This window comes from Lottia gigantea (assembly GCF_000327385.1).
Source record: "Lottia gigantea unplaced genomic scaffold LOTGIsca_112, whole genome shotgun sequence".
Classification (NCBI taxonomy): domain Eukaryota; kingdom Metazoa; phylum Mollusca; class Gastropoda; family Lottiidae; genus Lottia; species Lottia gigantea.
This window is the reverse complement of record NW_008707048.1, coordinates 167,283-183,533: the sequence shown is the minus strand read 5'-3', so window position 1 is coordinate 183,533 and position 16,251 is coordinate 167,283. Positions and strand designations below refer to the sequence as shown.

Sequence of the window (16,251 nt, the reverse complement as noted above, 5' to 3'; positions counted from 1 at the left end):
TCTTAAATAAGCAGCTTAAAAAGCTAAATAAGCAGCTTAAGAGCTAAATAAGCAGCTTAAGAGCTAAATAAGCAGCTTAAGAGCTAAATGAGCAGCTTCGAGTTTGAAACATACCTTGCAGAACTCCATAATATAGTAATTATGATTTAATTCAATTTCTTCTATTTTATTTTGTAGAAAGAATTATATGCTCTGTTTATAAGATATGGTGTATTAAATGTTGAAATAGTTAATAATTCACCTAGACTAGATAAAGGATGGTAAGGTTTTTTGTATTCCATGTTAGGATCGTTAAAAGTACCAATGGACGTTGTTTTTTTTTTTTTTTTTGCATTTTTGTTTGTGATCTCAATGATTACACCTTATGAAGAGGAAAATATGATATCAAAAGACAAAAAACCCTGATTTATTCAATGAACTCTTCTAAATTTTCTGTCAATTAATGGCAGAGACACTGAAAGCATCTTTGCTTATTCCACATGTACCTACAAAGATGTCTATGGTTCTGCAATTCCACTTGAACTTAACAATGGTTTATTTAAAAAATTGGAATGACTCACGAAGAAGCCATTAATGGCTCCAATACATATAAAATGTTTGTTTCATTTTCAGCACCAAAGCATTTATAACAGTGGTGTCATTAAGTAATGCAGTGGAAGCCATATTGGATTTAGATCAGACAGATTATTTTGATAGAAACATTAAAGTAGCTGCTCCTCATAATAATAAAATGTTACATGAAATAGTGGAAAATAAGATACTAGAATATATGTCTGATTCTGACTCCAACTCTCCTCCACCTTCCAAATCTTCATCCAAATCTTCAGCAAAAAATATATCCAGAAATCTGTCCAGAAGTAGTAATGCTTCTAATAACTCATATTATTCTTCATGTAAGTTTTAAAAAGTTGTTTGATATTGCTCTCTAAAAATGGATCTACCATTTGAAATAAGTTTTTCAAACCTCCAAGCATGTGTTTTAGGAACTCAATTGTTTTTCTGCACAATTCTTATTTCTCTTCCAATCTCGACAGTTACTGTAATTGTAGAAAAATGTTCTTGATTATGTCATCATTAATGCATGATGAAATCATTGGTGTTTCTAGGAAACATCAGGTGAAGGGGGTCGAACAGTGGCCATCAAAATTTTCTAGGGGGGTCGGGGGAAGAAACCATTCTTTCACTGTGTAAAATGATAAAATATTTGAAAGTAGGGGAACAAAAGTCGGGCTAGCAACTTCCATGGTACGTTGTTGATTTGTAGGCGAACTAGGTTCCAGATATCTATTACATCTATGAGATGACTTAAGGGCTTTATCAAATGGTAAAGCATATATATTCTTGTAGTGATATGTAATGTAATTTAATGGAATGATTACAGATACAGATGTTACAGATTTAGACTCACAAGATGCTGCAGCACTATTAGAAACATATGGTTATATTAAAAGTAAGGTACAGGCTAGTAAAATATCACAACCAATGAGACAAGGTGAAAATTTAACCCTTAGTGTAACAGCATGGTTGATAGAACAGTATTATTTTGTACAGAATGGATCTGATGTAAGTAAATTTGTGATTGTTGTATCTTGTTCCTGTTTAGGCCAGGGGAAATCTTAATCTGTAATTTGATAAGGTTATTCATATGAAGAAATAAGACTTTAACTGGAGTGGTTGAGTAAAGATACAAGCTTATGAAAATACTGAACGAAAGTTTAGTCAAAATTTAATTAGACTGCCATTTATTCAAATTATCTGAATAGCGCATAGCTTGAAACTCTGAGAAACAACATGGTTTTTTTTGGTTCTGTTTTAATATTTCTTTATCATGCTACAATTAATGTAACTATTTTAAGAGTGAGAATTTTGTGTTATTATTTAGATAGAAGCATTAAGAGATCTACAAGCTATAACTATTAAAATACAGGATAAAGAATATCATCTTGGAAGAACCAAAGGACTAGGACGTTGTGCTGCTCTTTATAAGAAGGATTGGTACAGGTATGATTCTTCAACCTATAATCTTAAAGCTCTTGAGTCCAAATAAATCTTTAACTTCTGAAACACCTGATGCCAATCTGCGACTGGATTAGTTCAACTTTTTTTGAGGCGTCATATCTCTGAATGTTTATTTGGTATATTCTCAAGATTGAAAGATGAACAGATCTATTCTTAAATACTAAATAATAAAATTGTAAACTGAAGGATTTGAAATCAACCTGAATTTACACTTTCCTCTTTTGTATTGATTTGAAATTTACTTTCAGGGCCTGGATTTTACGAGAAGATAGAAACGATCATTCAGTCAAAGTGTTTTATATTGATTTTGGTAATATCTGTATTATTCCATCTAAAGATACCAGTATAGTGCCGAGTTGGGTCTGGGATATAGCGCCTCAAGCTAGACCAGTTAGAATTGAAGGTAAAAAACTACAACGATTAATTTCCAGACTTTTCCAAAACGTATCTTAATTATCATAATATGAATTATTAGATTTGAAATGATCCCTGATAAATCTCTGAGGTAATAAAGACATGTTTTATTTTAAAGCTGATACATATTGCCTCTGTTATAAGAGATATTATCTGTTTCAGTTGGAAGTGAAGGGCCACATGAAAAGGAACTAGTAGAGAAGGTTATCACAGCTACCGTAGCGTCTGTTAAAACAGTGGATAAGGTAGGATATTCTGATTTACTACAAAAAGATAAACTTGTAAGGTTTTTATTTTTTAGAAAAATCCATATTGGCTAGCACATTGGCTCTCTTCATACTAGGATAAAAGGCCAGTCATTGGCTATTTTAGGACTGGGATATTTTGTCTACTTTTTGGGAGGATACATACTTCTCTCTAACAGCTGGGTTGTAACACTGTCTCTTTGTGGCAATGGAATAGCTCAGTCGGTAGCGAGTTGGATTGTCGTCTGCTAGACAGTTAGGTGCTGTGTGTTCCTTATATAAATGACCATAGTGAATTGGAATTTTTTTTTCTAGTGTCCTGTTTATGATGTCATACTGAACAACATACATTCTTAAATTGGGTACCAACAAGATGATACAGATATGGCGCTCAACCAGATTGATTCCTGATTTTAGAGTTGGTCAAGTCCATCATATCCAAATGAATTAAGGAGTGAATTGGTTTCAATTTTTTTTTTTTAATTTTATTTGTATTCGGTATTCCTACAATATTTTGTTATAATAAGATTCAATTAGATCTCTGAATGTTAATGATTTCGTTAAGTAAAAAGTTTCTTTTGAATTTTTGTATATCCACATCTTTTATTAGATAGAATGTAAAAGGAAAAGTTGAATTGTTTTTTAGATTGTTATTTTAGACTGAGGATGTAGAAAAGTATGTAATACAAAGCTTACTGTTTACTTACTTTTGTTGAAAGTCCAATTTCAGCATCAAAATAACAATAGAAACTTACTTACATATTAGGAAATTCAATTGAAAATTTCTTAAATTTCTCCTAAAATTGGCCCTTTGTTAATTTATTCATTAGTATTAAGGAGTTTGATATATATAATTCATATAAAAATAATAAATAAAATTTGATTTATCTAGGATAGTAGGAAGAAAGTTATATATCTTATAAAAATATAGATTATGATAGTTTTTTATATTCCATAAGCTCATGCTTTAAATTTGTGTATATGCATGTTACATAATTCCTGTCTTTATAACATGTTATACATGAATGGGAAATACGGGCCCATAGCAGGTGAAACCTTGGCATATTTTTTAATCATTAAGTTAACTATGATCTGTACAAAGCTTTGATAATCTATGGAAAATTTTCATAAAGATACTATTTTGTGCTATTTACATATTGGCTTTATAGAGTGGGCATTAGAATATTGAATGCATAATTTTGTGCCCAGCTCTTAGGCTAGACAATATTACTATCATTTGACAAATAAATATCGGAAGTAAAAAATCTAGCCCAAGAAGATACAACGAAATTCACCATTGAGTACCAAGTCAGATCCAGCTTACAGGAACTGCTAAGGATTGCCGAATGTTATTTTTGCTCCAAATATCAGACGTAAAATTCATTCTCCTCTTTCCAATAATTAAAAAAAATATATTTTATTTCCTTTATTATAGGAAAATATAGAAGATAACTATTTTCATCTCAAATCTGTTATCTGAATGTCTGAATGTTTCCTCTGTATTCCTTTTTAGATGCAATTTACATTGCTCTACATATATAAAACATATCTGACATATATCTGATGTAATCTTTAATCAAAAATACGACAAAAAAAAAATACTGTATGAATACCTAGATATAGAAAAAAAAATTATCAAAAACAGAAATGAACATTTCTATTCAAGTCTATTCTCCTTAACAATTATTGCTAGATATATGTATATTATTATTTCTGTCAGTTGACATGTATTCTATATGGGATGTTCCTCAAATTATATGTATATAAAAAAATCTCTTTTGAAAAAGGTTCTTTCTTTTAATGGTGAAAAAAAAATTATACAAGATCAACGTTTTTCATTAATTTACCCTTGACAAAATTCCTTAAAATATATTATAATCTTTTTTTTTTCCAGTCCACTTATTTTTTTTTTCAATATGTCTGGACACATGTTTTGATATCAAAGAATAAAAAAAGTTGTTTATTATATACTTTTAAAATAAGAATCAGGATTTTTTATTCTATATGGAATATGTAACAAGTCTTTTTTTACAGCATAATAATTCAATCTGCCTTGATATGAAAAAAAAAAGTAATATTCTTGTATATAATCTCATAGAACTACACAATACCATATTCACATTTTTCTTTTCTTTTTGATAAGCAGCAGATAATCCAACTGCTTTGATAAAAAAGTTATATTATTATATGTAAATGTTGAAGAGAAATTGTGTGTTTTATAAACCTCTCATTAAATTGCTCTGTAGATTTTTCAAGATTCCATTAAAGTTGAACAAAATACCACAACATCGTATATTAGTCTGTCTTTTTTTTTATTTTCCTCCATTTATTTTTGAAAAATTATGTTCAAATATTTATCAGTTTTGTGTTATAAAAATATACGTATGTTAGGGGTTATTATAATTTCTGCAAACGATTATTCTGAATATTTATGAAAGAAAAAAAAAAATATATCCAATATAATGATGTTCATTATCTTCTCCAATAACTCTCATGAAATCTGTTTGAATTATTTCAGTTTCATTTTTTTTTTTTTTGCGTGTTACTTTACACATTCTAGGAAGTCATAGGAGTAATAATTTGAATTTTTTTTTTCTAGTAATTATCAATCTTATAATGTCCTTGGATCCAAGAATGACAAAATTTTTAGCTGTTCTTATGAGCAAAACTTTTGATGACTTTCCTTTTAAAAGCTGATGAGTGGAGCCAAGCCCGTCAAAACATGAAGATTAATATAAAAAAAAATTCAGGTGATATGACCTCAGATCTTCTTTTATGGTTTTCTTTTAACAATTCGTGCATTTTTCTCATAATTTTTCCTCTTGATGGCTTCTTGTCCTCTCTGTATTTTCTTTTTGTTTGTTATAGTTCATCTTCACAATGGTCAAGCTATTACAAACTTTTTATACCTTGACTGCAATAGACACTATTCTTGTATAACAAATCACAGTGATTTGATTGGTTTGTATGCTAGCAAATACAGCCTACGACAGAAAGGCTGTAAACATTATAGCTATTATTTTCTGTCGATGCCTCTGATTGGCTGCATTTGCTAATGTATAATCTTATCAAATTGGTCCATTTACAATAATCCAAGAAAAGTGACTAATGGCAGTCATGGTATAAGTACTTAGTTCGTAATAGCTTGACATTGTGACGATGGGTTTAGTTTGGTTTGCATTATTTTTAATGTACTGCTTTTGAAAATAAAGAGTATTTGAAAGAAAATATGTATGGCTCGAATCAAGAAGGAATACTTCTGTTGGACCCAATATTATCAATGTCAAGGTGACAATAGCTCAAGTCCTATCAATGTGACAATAGCTCAAGTCTTGTCAATATCAAGGTGACAATAGCTTGGTCCTATCAATGTCACTTTAATGACAATAGCTCCAGTCCATTACTTTGGGGCAAATTTTTAAATGGAATGGTGAACCGGATAAATATTTGATATCAACTATTATGGGTTAAAATGTATTTAATTACAAAGTATATCACAGACTTAATATAATAATGGGTTGGTTTCAGTATAACTAAGTGACTAATATATTTATGTACACTCAAAGGCTCAACATACAAAAGTACTCATTTAATATATTATGAAAATCTTTATCCTGTCTAACACTTCTTATAAAATGGCGGTCTTATATATATCATATAAAATATTACATTATGTACAAATAAATAGTAAAAACAAAATAGTATAATATGAATAAAATGTGTGATTATTAAAAATCATAAATTATACACAATATCTTAAATCATTACTTTGAAATCAAATTTTTCATTTATCAGTTTTCTATTTTCTTTTAAGGAGCCCTCTATAATTTTGAGGGCTACTTGTTTATAAGAAAGTATATGCATAGTTTTATTATGAGAATTAAAAACAGTTTTTAAGCATTTTCTCAATCATAATTGCACAACAGCATTTAAATATTGGCCTTAGTCTTAATCGCAACCAGAATCTGCAATTTTAATGACAAAATAGTATCCAAATATCTACAAACACTAGTATTCAAGAAAAGCCAAGATCTAAATATTGTTGACAATCATAAATGAAGCCCTCTCGTGAAATATGCTGAAATACTATGAGCAAATTAGTATTTTAATATCATCAATTTGTAAACATGATATATAAGTGTGTATTTCTAAAGCTTATATTATTAGTGTGTGTACATTTTAATTCATATTTTCTCTTTGTTCTTTATCTCTCCATGCAGCATCCATATATTTTGTGATGGCAGAATTGTGTCTGTAGAAATTCAAGCGCCTGTCAGTTCTGTCAGATTCAAGCTGAAAAATTAAAAGGTACTCAATTCCTAATTTCAATCAAAATCAAGGTTTTTCAGTGAAAATATATGAAATCAAAAACCATTACATACAAGAATTATTGTCCATTAGAATAAGCCAAGTAAAAGCTTTCTTACATCTTACAAACATAGAATGTTTTGCAAGACAACTTTTAAATATGAAGAGAGCTATATTGATAATCAGTTTCAAAATTGTGTTGAAAAGTCAGACATTATATAAAATTACATGACGAAAGTTACAAAGTGCTAAATTTATTCAAGGATTATATTGAATTTTTAGCATCAAGCAACATTTTTTGTTACTAGGTACATTCTTAATGTATTCAAAGGAATGGAATCGATGTCTGAAGACTATTACATTCATTTGCTAAATTTGTTAAAAAAAAAACTGTTTAATTTTCAAATTGCTTCTGTTAGAACGCAGCTTTAAGTACAAAAATAAATGTCAAAATTAAGACTGTTAAGCTTATTGGTGTGCTTGGTAGAAAAGTGGAAGAGCTCTAATCTTTCTGTCCATTCTAAGTGTTTTGAAGAAGACTTAAGATCTTACCAGGGGTTTAGTTATCCAGCCTATTTCCTGAGATTCTGTTTGTGGATAATCAAATTTTTTAACTGGTTCTTGGTTTGCCCTGTGTATAACTTCTAAGAAATGACCTAAAAAGAAAGAAAATATAATATTGTGTAATGCTTGCCTCGATTGTAGAATAAGCTTATATCATTAAAATCAGAATATCTGTCGAACAGTAAGCTTAAGCGTATCTACAATATGCTTATCGTATGTAGATTTGAAACTGAACTCTGGAAATATCAGCTCTATAAAAACTTGCTTAGGTTTACAACAGAAAAGGATAAGCTTAACTACTAAGCTTACAAGCTTATATTTAAAGCTTATTGTACTATTAGAGCCTAAAGTGGCTTAAATATTGAGACTTACTATCTTCTTCACCCTCTTCTGTATCATGAATAGAATTAGGTTTACCAGTTAAAACATGAACTGTAAAAGAAAAAAAAAATTATCTAATTACCAACAAATTAAAGACTAGTAAGTTGACTTTTGATATAAGATACATTTTCTAGTCTTTTGTCCTTTTTTATTGATGACAGCTGTAAAATTCGTAATAAATTGTTTAGTAAGGAATGGCCATATATCTTGTATTTTGTTGTTTACTTTTTCTTAGTAGGCTCTTTGTTAAAGTTAGGTTTTACAGTTTTTAATAAGTGTAAACTTAGTCTGCCATAACTAAGAAAATCTATTTCAAATAACAGCTGGGCCGTAACTCTGCGCGGCCTTCTTTTATGTCTGCTGTTACCCATTTTTTAGTCTTATCATGTCTTATGAGTTTGGGTAAGCTTATATTGATCAGTGTGGTCAAAGAAGTGAATAGATAGATTTAGATTTTAGATTTAGAACATTAGGTTTTAAGGATAGGCTACAGTTGTCTAAAACTAAAAAAGGTGACAGAAAAAAGCATCACATCATACATTATCCTGTTTTTACAGAAACTTAATATTATATGACGGTGGAACTTCCAATTCCTACTCCAACAATGAACAATATATGGAATCGTGGTCATATCTGACTTCTTTCTTCATGTTTCAAGAAGCCAGAGGTCATGTCATTTCAAATACAACTAAGTCACTAGGCTAAGCTAACTAGATCTATTCTAACTAAGAATCTAAGCTAAGATAAAAACAGAAGTAAGAATCTTGCTCATCTGATTTCTGGGGAAAGAACGCGGCCAAAGAGAATAATACTTACTTTTGGTATATGGGTTGATGCTGTAGTTTGTATATAACTTTTGGTGTCGCTGTTCTTTCATAATAGTTTCACACAAGATAGCATTTTGATGAACAGCATTTGGAGATTCTTTCACAACGTTCTTCGTGGCCGCCATGATGGTACAGTATAAACGTTACTAGGGGCTGTTGCCAAGGAAGAAACCTTCGGATTCTTCTATTTGATATAATCAATAAATACAAAAAAACGAATTTATTTTAAACATCGAAAAGTAATATCTGGTGCTGTTTCAAAGAGATTACAAATGATAAATACATTAGAGACCGAGAGTCAAAACAAAGAATTTAAGGAATAAGAAAATTATATTTTCGGTTCAAAATATGTCTAGTGTTTTCATTTCTTGCTTTGATCGCAGCCATTAACGCCATCTTTGTTTTGAGAGTTGAAAAGAAAGAAAAGAAAAATAGGTCAGTATTTTTGCAGTTTATAATCCACATATGGATCAAGTTTTTATGTTATTTCTAGAAATGGTGAAAAGATCTGTGTTAATTTTATTTTAAGTCCCAATTCACTAGTATTTTGCTGTTTGTCTGACATCACTTCTAATGTTTCAAATTGTAGATCTTAGCTTGTTTTGCTTTTTTAAAAAAAAATAAATTGTTTTGTTTATCGGTGGCTTCAGTTTAGACCCAGTCTTGTCTATGATATGAAATATGGTAATAATTCTGTGACTTAAAATATTAATACTTACATTTTATGATTTTATGAAAATGAATTCTTTAAAATGCATTTTACTTAAGAATCCAATGTATTGAGATTTCAAGTCTCAAAACACCAAATACACTTCCAAAACTAGCAATCCAAGGAACAAGTAGAGCCAGATTTGCCGAGCTATTGTTTCCTGCGAAAGTATAGTTTTGACATTTATCTATTAGTATTTGTGGTATTTGGCAATGAATTTTTGAAATCATGTGATAAGTTTCAACAGGCAAATAATTAATTTATGGCATAGTGTACAGTGCAACTATTGGTATTGCATTTCAAGATAATGATTAAGTTATGTTTATAAATCTTTCAGGTCAAGAAGAACTAAATAAATGGACCTCTAGTCTAGGTTTGAGAGAAGTTGTATAAAAGGTTGTTGACTCCTCAGTAACAAATATTTCTTTCAAAAAACAACCCAAAAACATGGATCCAGATTATGAAAAAAGACTTCAGAGACTACAACAAAATGGACAACTCTCTCCTATTCCTTCTCCCTTTGGTTCGGTAAGTGGGCAACTGGGCACATATGTAATTTTGGTCTCTGCAGGTGAGACTCACCAGAGTTGCAATATTAAATTACAATGAATAATATATTGATTATTATTGTAATAACTTGATAACATAATGTTGGTAACCCAATTTGCCATTACAAATATGATGCATGAATCTTTATTATGTACAACCTGACATCTTATCCATATCAGCACCTCTGACCTGCGTCACTGACAGGGGAAAACCTCACTGAAAATCATGAGCTGAATATCTAAAACACCTGTATTATACCTTGATCAGATTGCTAGTACCGGTACATGATTATGGTTACTATGAAATTATTTCATCTGATTTGTTACAGCCTGTCAGTACTAGTCCTATAGCTTCACCCAGTAAAGATAAATATGGTGACAGATTCATACCCAGTAGAGCAGGGGCGTGTTGGAATATTAACTTTAATATGATACAAGATGGAAAAACACCCTCACCCAGTACACCTCGGAAAGCTAAAGAACACCAAAGTGATACAAATAAAGATGGATTAGCTTATAATTGTTTATTAAAAAATGAGTTGTTGTTAGCTGGTATTGATGATTTGAAGGTGAGAAGACACAAGTTTTAATTTTAAATTTTTCTTCTGCTTCAGATGGCAATATTTATAACTGAAAGTTGGTTTCAATTTTTTATTAGGTTGAAATTTGCGTTGGCTCTCAATTTTAACAAGGTGAATGACGATTACTAATATTTTCGTTAAATTGTAGGATCAACAAGATGAAAGAAAAGTTTTAGTAGCCAAAGAAAGTAAAAATTTATTTCGGGTAAGTGAACTACCAGTATTTTTTTAAAAAAAAGAATATGTGCAAATTTGTACTGAAAGGATTATGCTCATAATGTACTAATATTGGATTGCAAAGAAGAGAGGGATCCTACCTAAAATGGCTGCCTTATCATTTGAAAGGCACTTAAAGTGAATGCAGCACACTTGATAATAGAGCATATAGCTCTAAGACTAAGCAACCCTTTTTTTATTGAAAAGGGAAGCTGAAAATATTAAATTGTTATATTTTTTCAGCAAGCTTTGATTTCTATAAAAATGATTCAAAAATGTTAGAATCACTAAGCATGTCCCTTTTGACTTTTGATTACAGTATCGTGTACCTAGGCATAGTTCAGAAGGTGGGGATGCTTCACCATACAGTTTATCACCAGTAGGCAGTAAAAGTCAGAAATTATTACGATCTCCTAGAAAGGTATGTTTATGATAAGTTATTGTCAGTTATTGAAACTACAGATAATCCATCTATTAGATATTGATATTATGATTTGAAAAAACTTTGAATAGTGATATTGAGCTCAATCGGCTGGTAGAGCTTAGATCTGCATTCTTTAAATTAAGCTCAAACCAATTGTTTTATTAAAAATTATAGAAGCTAAATCTATACTAAGTTATTCAGTTGGAAGACCTAAAACAGCCTGTTTTAGGGACATAAATGCATACATTTTCATGAAAATTTCCAGCTACATTGAAAGACTATTGATTTTATTGTCTATTTATTTATTTCAGGCTGTGCGAAAAATCTCCAAAATACCTTTTAAAGTTTTAGACGCTCCAGAATTACAAGATGATTTTTATCTCAATTTAGTGGACTGGTCATCTCAGAATGTTTTAAGTGTTGGGTTAGGTACATCAGTATATTTATGGTCAGCCTGTACAAGTCAGGTATGAGTTATGAATTTGATTATTTTTTCGAAAAGAAAACATCTGGAACATTATTAAATACGAGATGAATTCTGCTTTTTGTTAATACTCTGAAGACTTGTCAAACCATGATGAAAAAATTGTGCAAAGTAATGATCTAGTGCAAACAAAAAGCTATATATATTGGTCAAATGGGATAAAGGATTATACCATGATTCCTCTTAATTTGATCTTGTATCATGATTGTAATATTAATTTTATTGCAGGTAACAAGATTGTGTGATTTAATGACAGATGGAGACACAGTTACATCAGTTTCTTGGTCTGATAGGGTATGGTTTTATTTATTCATTAAGTTTAATTATGCCTGTGACGAGATGTCCCAATGTATTTGACCAGAACTCATTTCATGTTGCTGACTTGTGTTCAGAATATGAAATTCTCATCAGAACAGCTTGTTTAGAAGGATTTTTTCCCCAAATATTAAGACTTTAAGTGTATAACAAAGTAAACAACCTTAATTCATTGTCTGCACTGTAATTTCAGGGAAATCAAGTGGCTGTGGGGACGAATAAAGGTCATGTACAAATATGGGATGTTGCAATGACCAAGAAAATAAACACATTAGAAGGGCATAGTGCTAGAGTGGGTAAGTAGTTTTATTTTTCAAATCTTTTAGGAGAAGAACATGGCAAGCAAATACCACAATCATGGAATTGCTAGAGTGGGAAATATAAATATGTTGTAGTTTGAGAAGTAGACATAAATCTCCTTGTTATGATATTGTTCAATATGTTTGTATGAATTTTGAAATTGATTTTGATATAGGTGCATTAGCGTGGAATGGTGATATGTTATCGTCAGGTAGTCGTGATAGATTAATATTACAGCGTGATATACGTACACCAATGATAGCACCAGAACGTAGGTTAACAGGGCATAGACAGGAGGTAAGCATCATATTTTGAGCAAATAACAATTAACTATAGTTTAAGGAAACAAATTTTCATATATATACTTATCCAATATGGCTGTCGTTTCCATTGCAACTCATGGCTCTATGTTTTTGTTTTTTTTAATATAATTTGAAAGCCGAACTAGATAATGTTAATCTTTGAAGTACAATCCTCCCTTAAACGAAAATTTTCATCTCTTAAATTAAATTTTTGAAAAAATTTCTTCAAGCTTATCCTAGAATTTGAAAATAAACAAATATCTTTTGATGTTATTTATTATGTATTTTCACTGTATAATGATGATTATGTGTTTTATAGGTTTGCGGGTTAAAATGGTCTCCAGATCATCAACATTTAGCATCAGGTGGTAATGATAATAAATTGTATGTGTGGAATATGACAAATACTACCCCCGTTCAAACATACACAGAACATTTAGCTGCTGTTAAAGCTATAGCCTGGTCACCACACCAGCATGGTTTATTAGCTAGTGGGGGTGGTACAGCTGACAGATGTATTCGATTCTGGAACACGTTAACAGGGCAGCCATTACAGTGTGTAGATACAGGATCTCAAGTGTGTAATTTAGCCTGGTCCAAACATTCAAATGAAGTGGTAAGTGTGTTTTTATGAAAAATGTTAAAAAACGAAGATAAGATGGACTGCCATTATGTTATGTTCCTAGTTGAAGGAACACAAAAAAGTTAGGAAGCAGAGAATATCTGGCCAAATTTTCCGTTTTTTTGAAACTCAGAAAGTAGCATGTTATAATAAAGGATACCAGAATATTTGATGAATTTTTTTGAGTTTTCATGCCAAAAATGTATTGCACTGGACAATTTCATATTTGAATTATATAATTTCAGGTTAGCACACATGGTTATTCTCAAAATCAGATATTAGTATGGAAATATCCTTCATTAGTGCAAATATCTACATTAACTGGGCATACATATAGAGTTCTTTATTTAGTAAGTAGTTTAGCTGGCACATTTTTTCAATTTATTTTGATGTCCAACGGCTTTGGAAATGTTTAGTTTTAATGTGTGTTTTTTTAATTGTTTGGTCAATAGCAAATCAAGATTTGAACTGTATTATGGTGGTAGTGATTATTTCTGGAAAAGTGATTTTTGGGAGTGAAGTTTTAAGACCTTGATCTATGGCAATGTTGAATCTGTTATCCATACTTTCAAAAATCTTCATGATATTGCTCTGTACGTCATGTTAAACTAGGTATTTGTTGCTACTTATAAACATAACATAACTAAAAGTTTCATTTATTATAATTTGTAGGCAATGTCACCTGATGGTGAAGCTATAGTTACTGGAGCAGGAGATGAAACATTAAGATTCTGGAATGTATTCAGTAAAACTAAGTCTACAAAGGTAAATTTTACTTTTGACTGTTTGAACACCATGGGAACTGTAGATAATATTGTTTGGTTAAGAAAAGCCAAAGCCAAATGATGGGGTAAACTAAACAGAAAACAGAAAACCAAAAGGCATTATATTCTCATTTACAGCATCTAACAGGGCAACTCTTGTTGTCAGGCAAGGAAAATCTGTAAAGATTGCATTTATAAATGAATCTATTTTTTCTATTTCAGGAATCAAAGTCTGTCCTTAATTTATTCACTCGTATTCGATAAAATCGACATCATTTATACCACCTTCTCTTTACTTTTATCATTTCTTTTATTTAAATCTCTTAACGACCCATCGTAACTTCCACAATATGACCATACTTTGCTTCCTGGTTCAAACTTATTCACATGGCGATATTACATAGTCTTTGTTATATATATCTTTTAGTTTAATATTTATTTGTAAGTTTTGTTGGTCTGAATATTGTTATTTTCTTTTTGTTTAGTTTACTAGGTTTTCCTTCTGAACAAATTTCGGTTTTGATCTGCCTAGAATTATTTGACCACTGATCTTGTCTGTGTCCTCAGTTTACAGAAAATCTGAGATCACTAACTCAGCTGAATATGTCCTGGCAATATTCATCTGAAAGTGTGTATGTAACCCTTTTTCGCTGTAGATATTCCTTATTTCTATCATAGTCTGAAAAGAGTTAAAAATTAGTAATAAAAAGAAGAAAAAAGGAGTCTTTTCAAAAAAAATATGCAATTTACTAATTTTTGTTAAAAGGGATGACGTCAAGGAATGATTTCACAATGTCAAAGCTGAAGTTCTATTGAACCATGCCAATTTAGACATTTTAAGGATGATTAGATGATACATTTATTTGTTAAACATTGCTGTCATTTGATACATTGCGAATCCCATTTCTTGCTTAATTACTAGGAGAATTAGGGTTTTGTACTATGTTAGGGTTTATAAATTTGAAATGTACATAAATATTCCAAGCATTGTTCAGAAGGAAAACCTCTTTTTTAACATAACTAAAACATTGAAACCCGGTTCTTGTTTCTTAATGAATCTTGCGATTATTTTAGGTTGTAAGTGTGTTTCTTCTTACTCTTAAAGTCCACACTAACGACATATTTTTATCAAAAATATTTTCAAGAACAGGGCTTGGGTTCCATTTCTCAAAATATCTTGATCGTTTTATGTTGTAAGTGCGTTATTTCTTACTGCAAAATTCCACACTTACGACATATTTTATCAAAGATTTTTACTAGAACAGTGGCTTTGACCATAAGTCTACAGTACATGAAGTCAGGATTTTGAGGGATCAGGAATTTATTTTAGACTGGGATACTAACACCATTCTAATGGGCAATTCTGATGTAGATTTGCAAAAAAAACACTTGGTTAAACTTTGTACTTATTTAGAAATACTCTTTTAACTCATCCTGTCAAATCTTATGGCTGTGTAAAATTTCAATGCCAATGTGAGCAAATTTTAGCAGCAACTTTTTGATACAAAGTCACCCAAAGCTGGTCTTGTTTGATAATAATTTTATTTTTCAAGAAATAATTTCTTATTTTAAATGTCATTTAAATATTTGTTCTAATTTGAATATGATTGATTTCTTTTAATATTCTTAAGAACATCTGAAATTCTGCAAGATATTGTCCAATGAATGAGCATGTGTATCACATGATCCTTGACACAGGAGGCAGATATTTTCATTATTTCAACCACATAACTCAATTGGGCTACCTCAATCTTGAATTTCAAAATGTCATATGTAAGTTTACTGCCAGGACTGATCTTTATATAATATTCTCATTTTTCACATCTTTTAATATGGTTATTGTTATCCAAAAGCACATCTTCACAATGGTCAAGTTATTACAATCTTTGTTCTTGACTACAATAGCCACTATTCTTGTATCACAGAATGCAGCAATTTGATTGGATTGTACACCAGCAAATACAGCCAACCAGAGCCCTCGACAGAAAGACTGTTAAGACACGGCTAGTTTTTTTTACAAACTCTCTGTTCAGGGTAGCAATCCAATGAAATCACTAAATTTACAAACTTCCTTGATACAAGAACAGTGGCTTTTGTAGTCAAGGTATAAGAAGAAGTTCACAATACCTTGATCACTGTGAAGATGCTATTTCATTGCAAGGAATATTTCACTTCATGATATCATCTGTTTCCATTTTGATTAGAAATCTTATTCTTTAAAAAACTGA

At 30.5% G+C, this 16,251-nt stretch overlaps 2 protein-coding genes across 2 annotated transcripts; one reads left to right on the top strand and one right to left on the bottom strand.

Moving 5' to 3' along the window:
• Positions 1 to 313: 313 nt before the first annotated feature.
• Positions 314 to 8,886, bottom strand: LOTGIDRAFT_237600 (hypothetical protein; the record flags this gene model as incomplete). The annotated part of the gene is made up of 6 exons (XM_009047436.1): positions 314 to 330; positions 5,264 to 5,273; positions 6,138 to 6,971; positions 7,539 to 7,642; positions 7,923 to 7,982; positions 8,748 to 8,886. 4 exons carry the CDS (start codon positions 8,881 to 8,883, stop codon positions 6,858 to 6,860), a joined length of 414 nt encoding a protein of 137 aa, XP_009045684.1. The 3' UTR covers positions 314 to 330; positions 5,264 to 5,273; positions 6,138 to 6,857.
• Positions 8,887 to 9,148: 262 nt separating this feature from the next.
• On the top strand, positions 9,149 to 15,943 carry LOTGIDRAFT_224232 (hypothetical protein). Its single transcript, XM_009047435.1, has 13 exons — positions 9,149 to 9,193; positions 9,805 to 9,995; positions 10,345 to 10,584; positions 10,745 to 10,801; positions 11,132 to 11,233; positions 11,548 to 11,703; positions 11,949 to 12,014; positions 12,229 to 12,331; positions 12,511 to 12,632; positions 12,957 to 13,253; positions 13,505 to 13,609; positions 13,932 to 14,024; positions 14,246 to 15,943. Exons 2-13 carry the CDS (start codon positions 9,915 to 9,917, stop codon positions 14,285 to 14,287), a joined length of 1,464 nt encoding a protein of 487 aa, XP_009045683.1. The 5' UTR covers positions 9,149 to 9,193; positions 9,805 to 9,914; the 3' UTR covers positions 14,288 to 15,943.
• The last annotated feature ends 308 nt before the right edge of the window (positions 15,944 to 16,251 follow it).

Bases quoted from the DNA above. Each gene is read 5' to 3' on its own strand.
- LOTGIDRAFT_224232 (XM_009047435.1), top strand. From the start codon at position 9,915: ATGGATCCAGATTATGAAAAAAGACTTCAGAGACTACAACAAAATGGA. The intron at 11,704-11,948 runs GTATGAGTTATG...ATTTTATTGCAG, and splicing joins GGTCAGCCTGTACAAGTCAG to GTAACAAGATTGTGTGATTT. The intron at 13,610-13,931 runs GTAAGTAGTTTA...TATAATTTGTAG, and splicing joins CATATAGAGTTCTTTATTTA to GCAATGTCACCTGATGGTGA.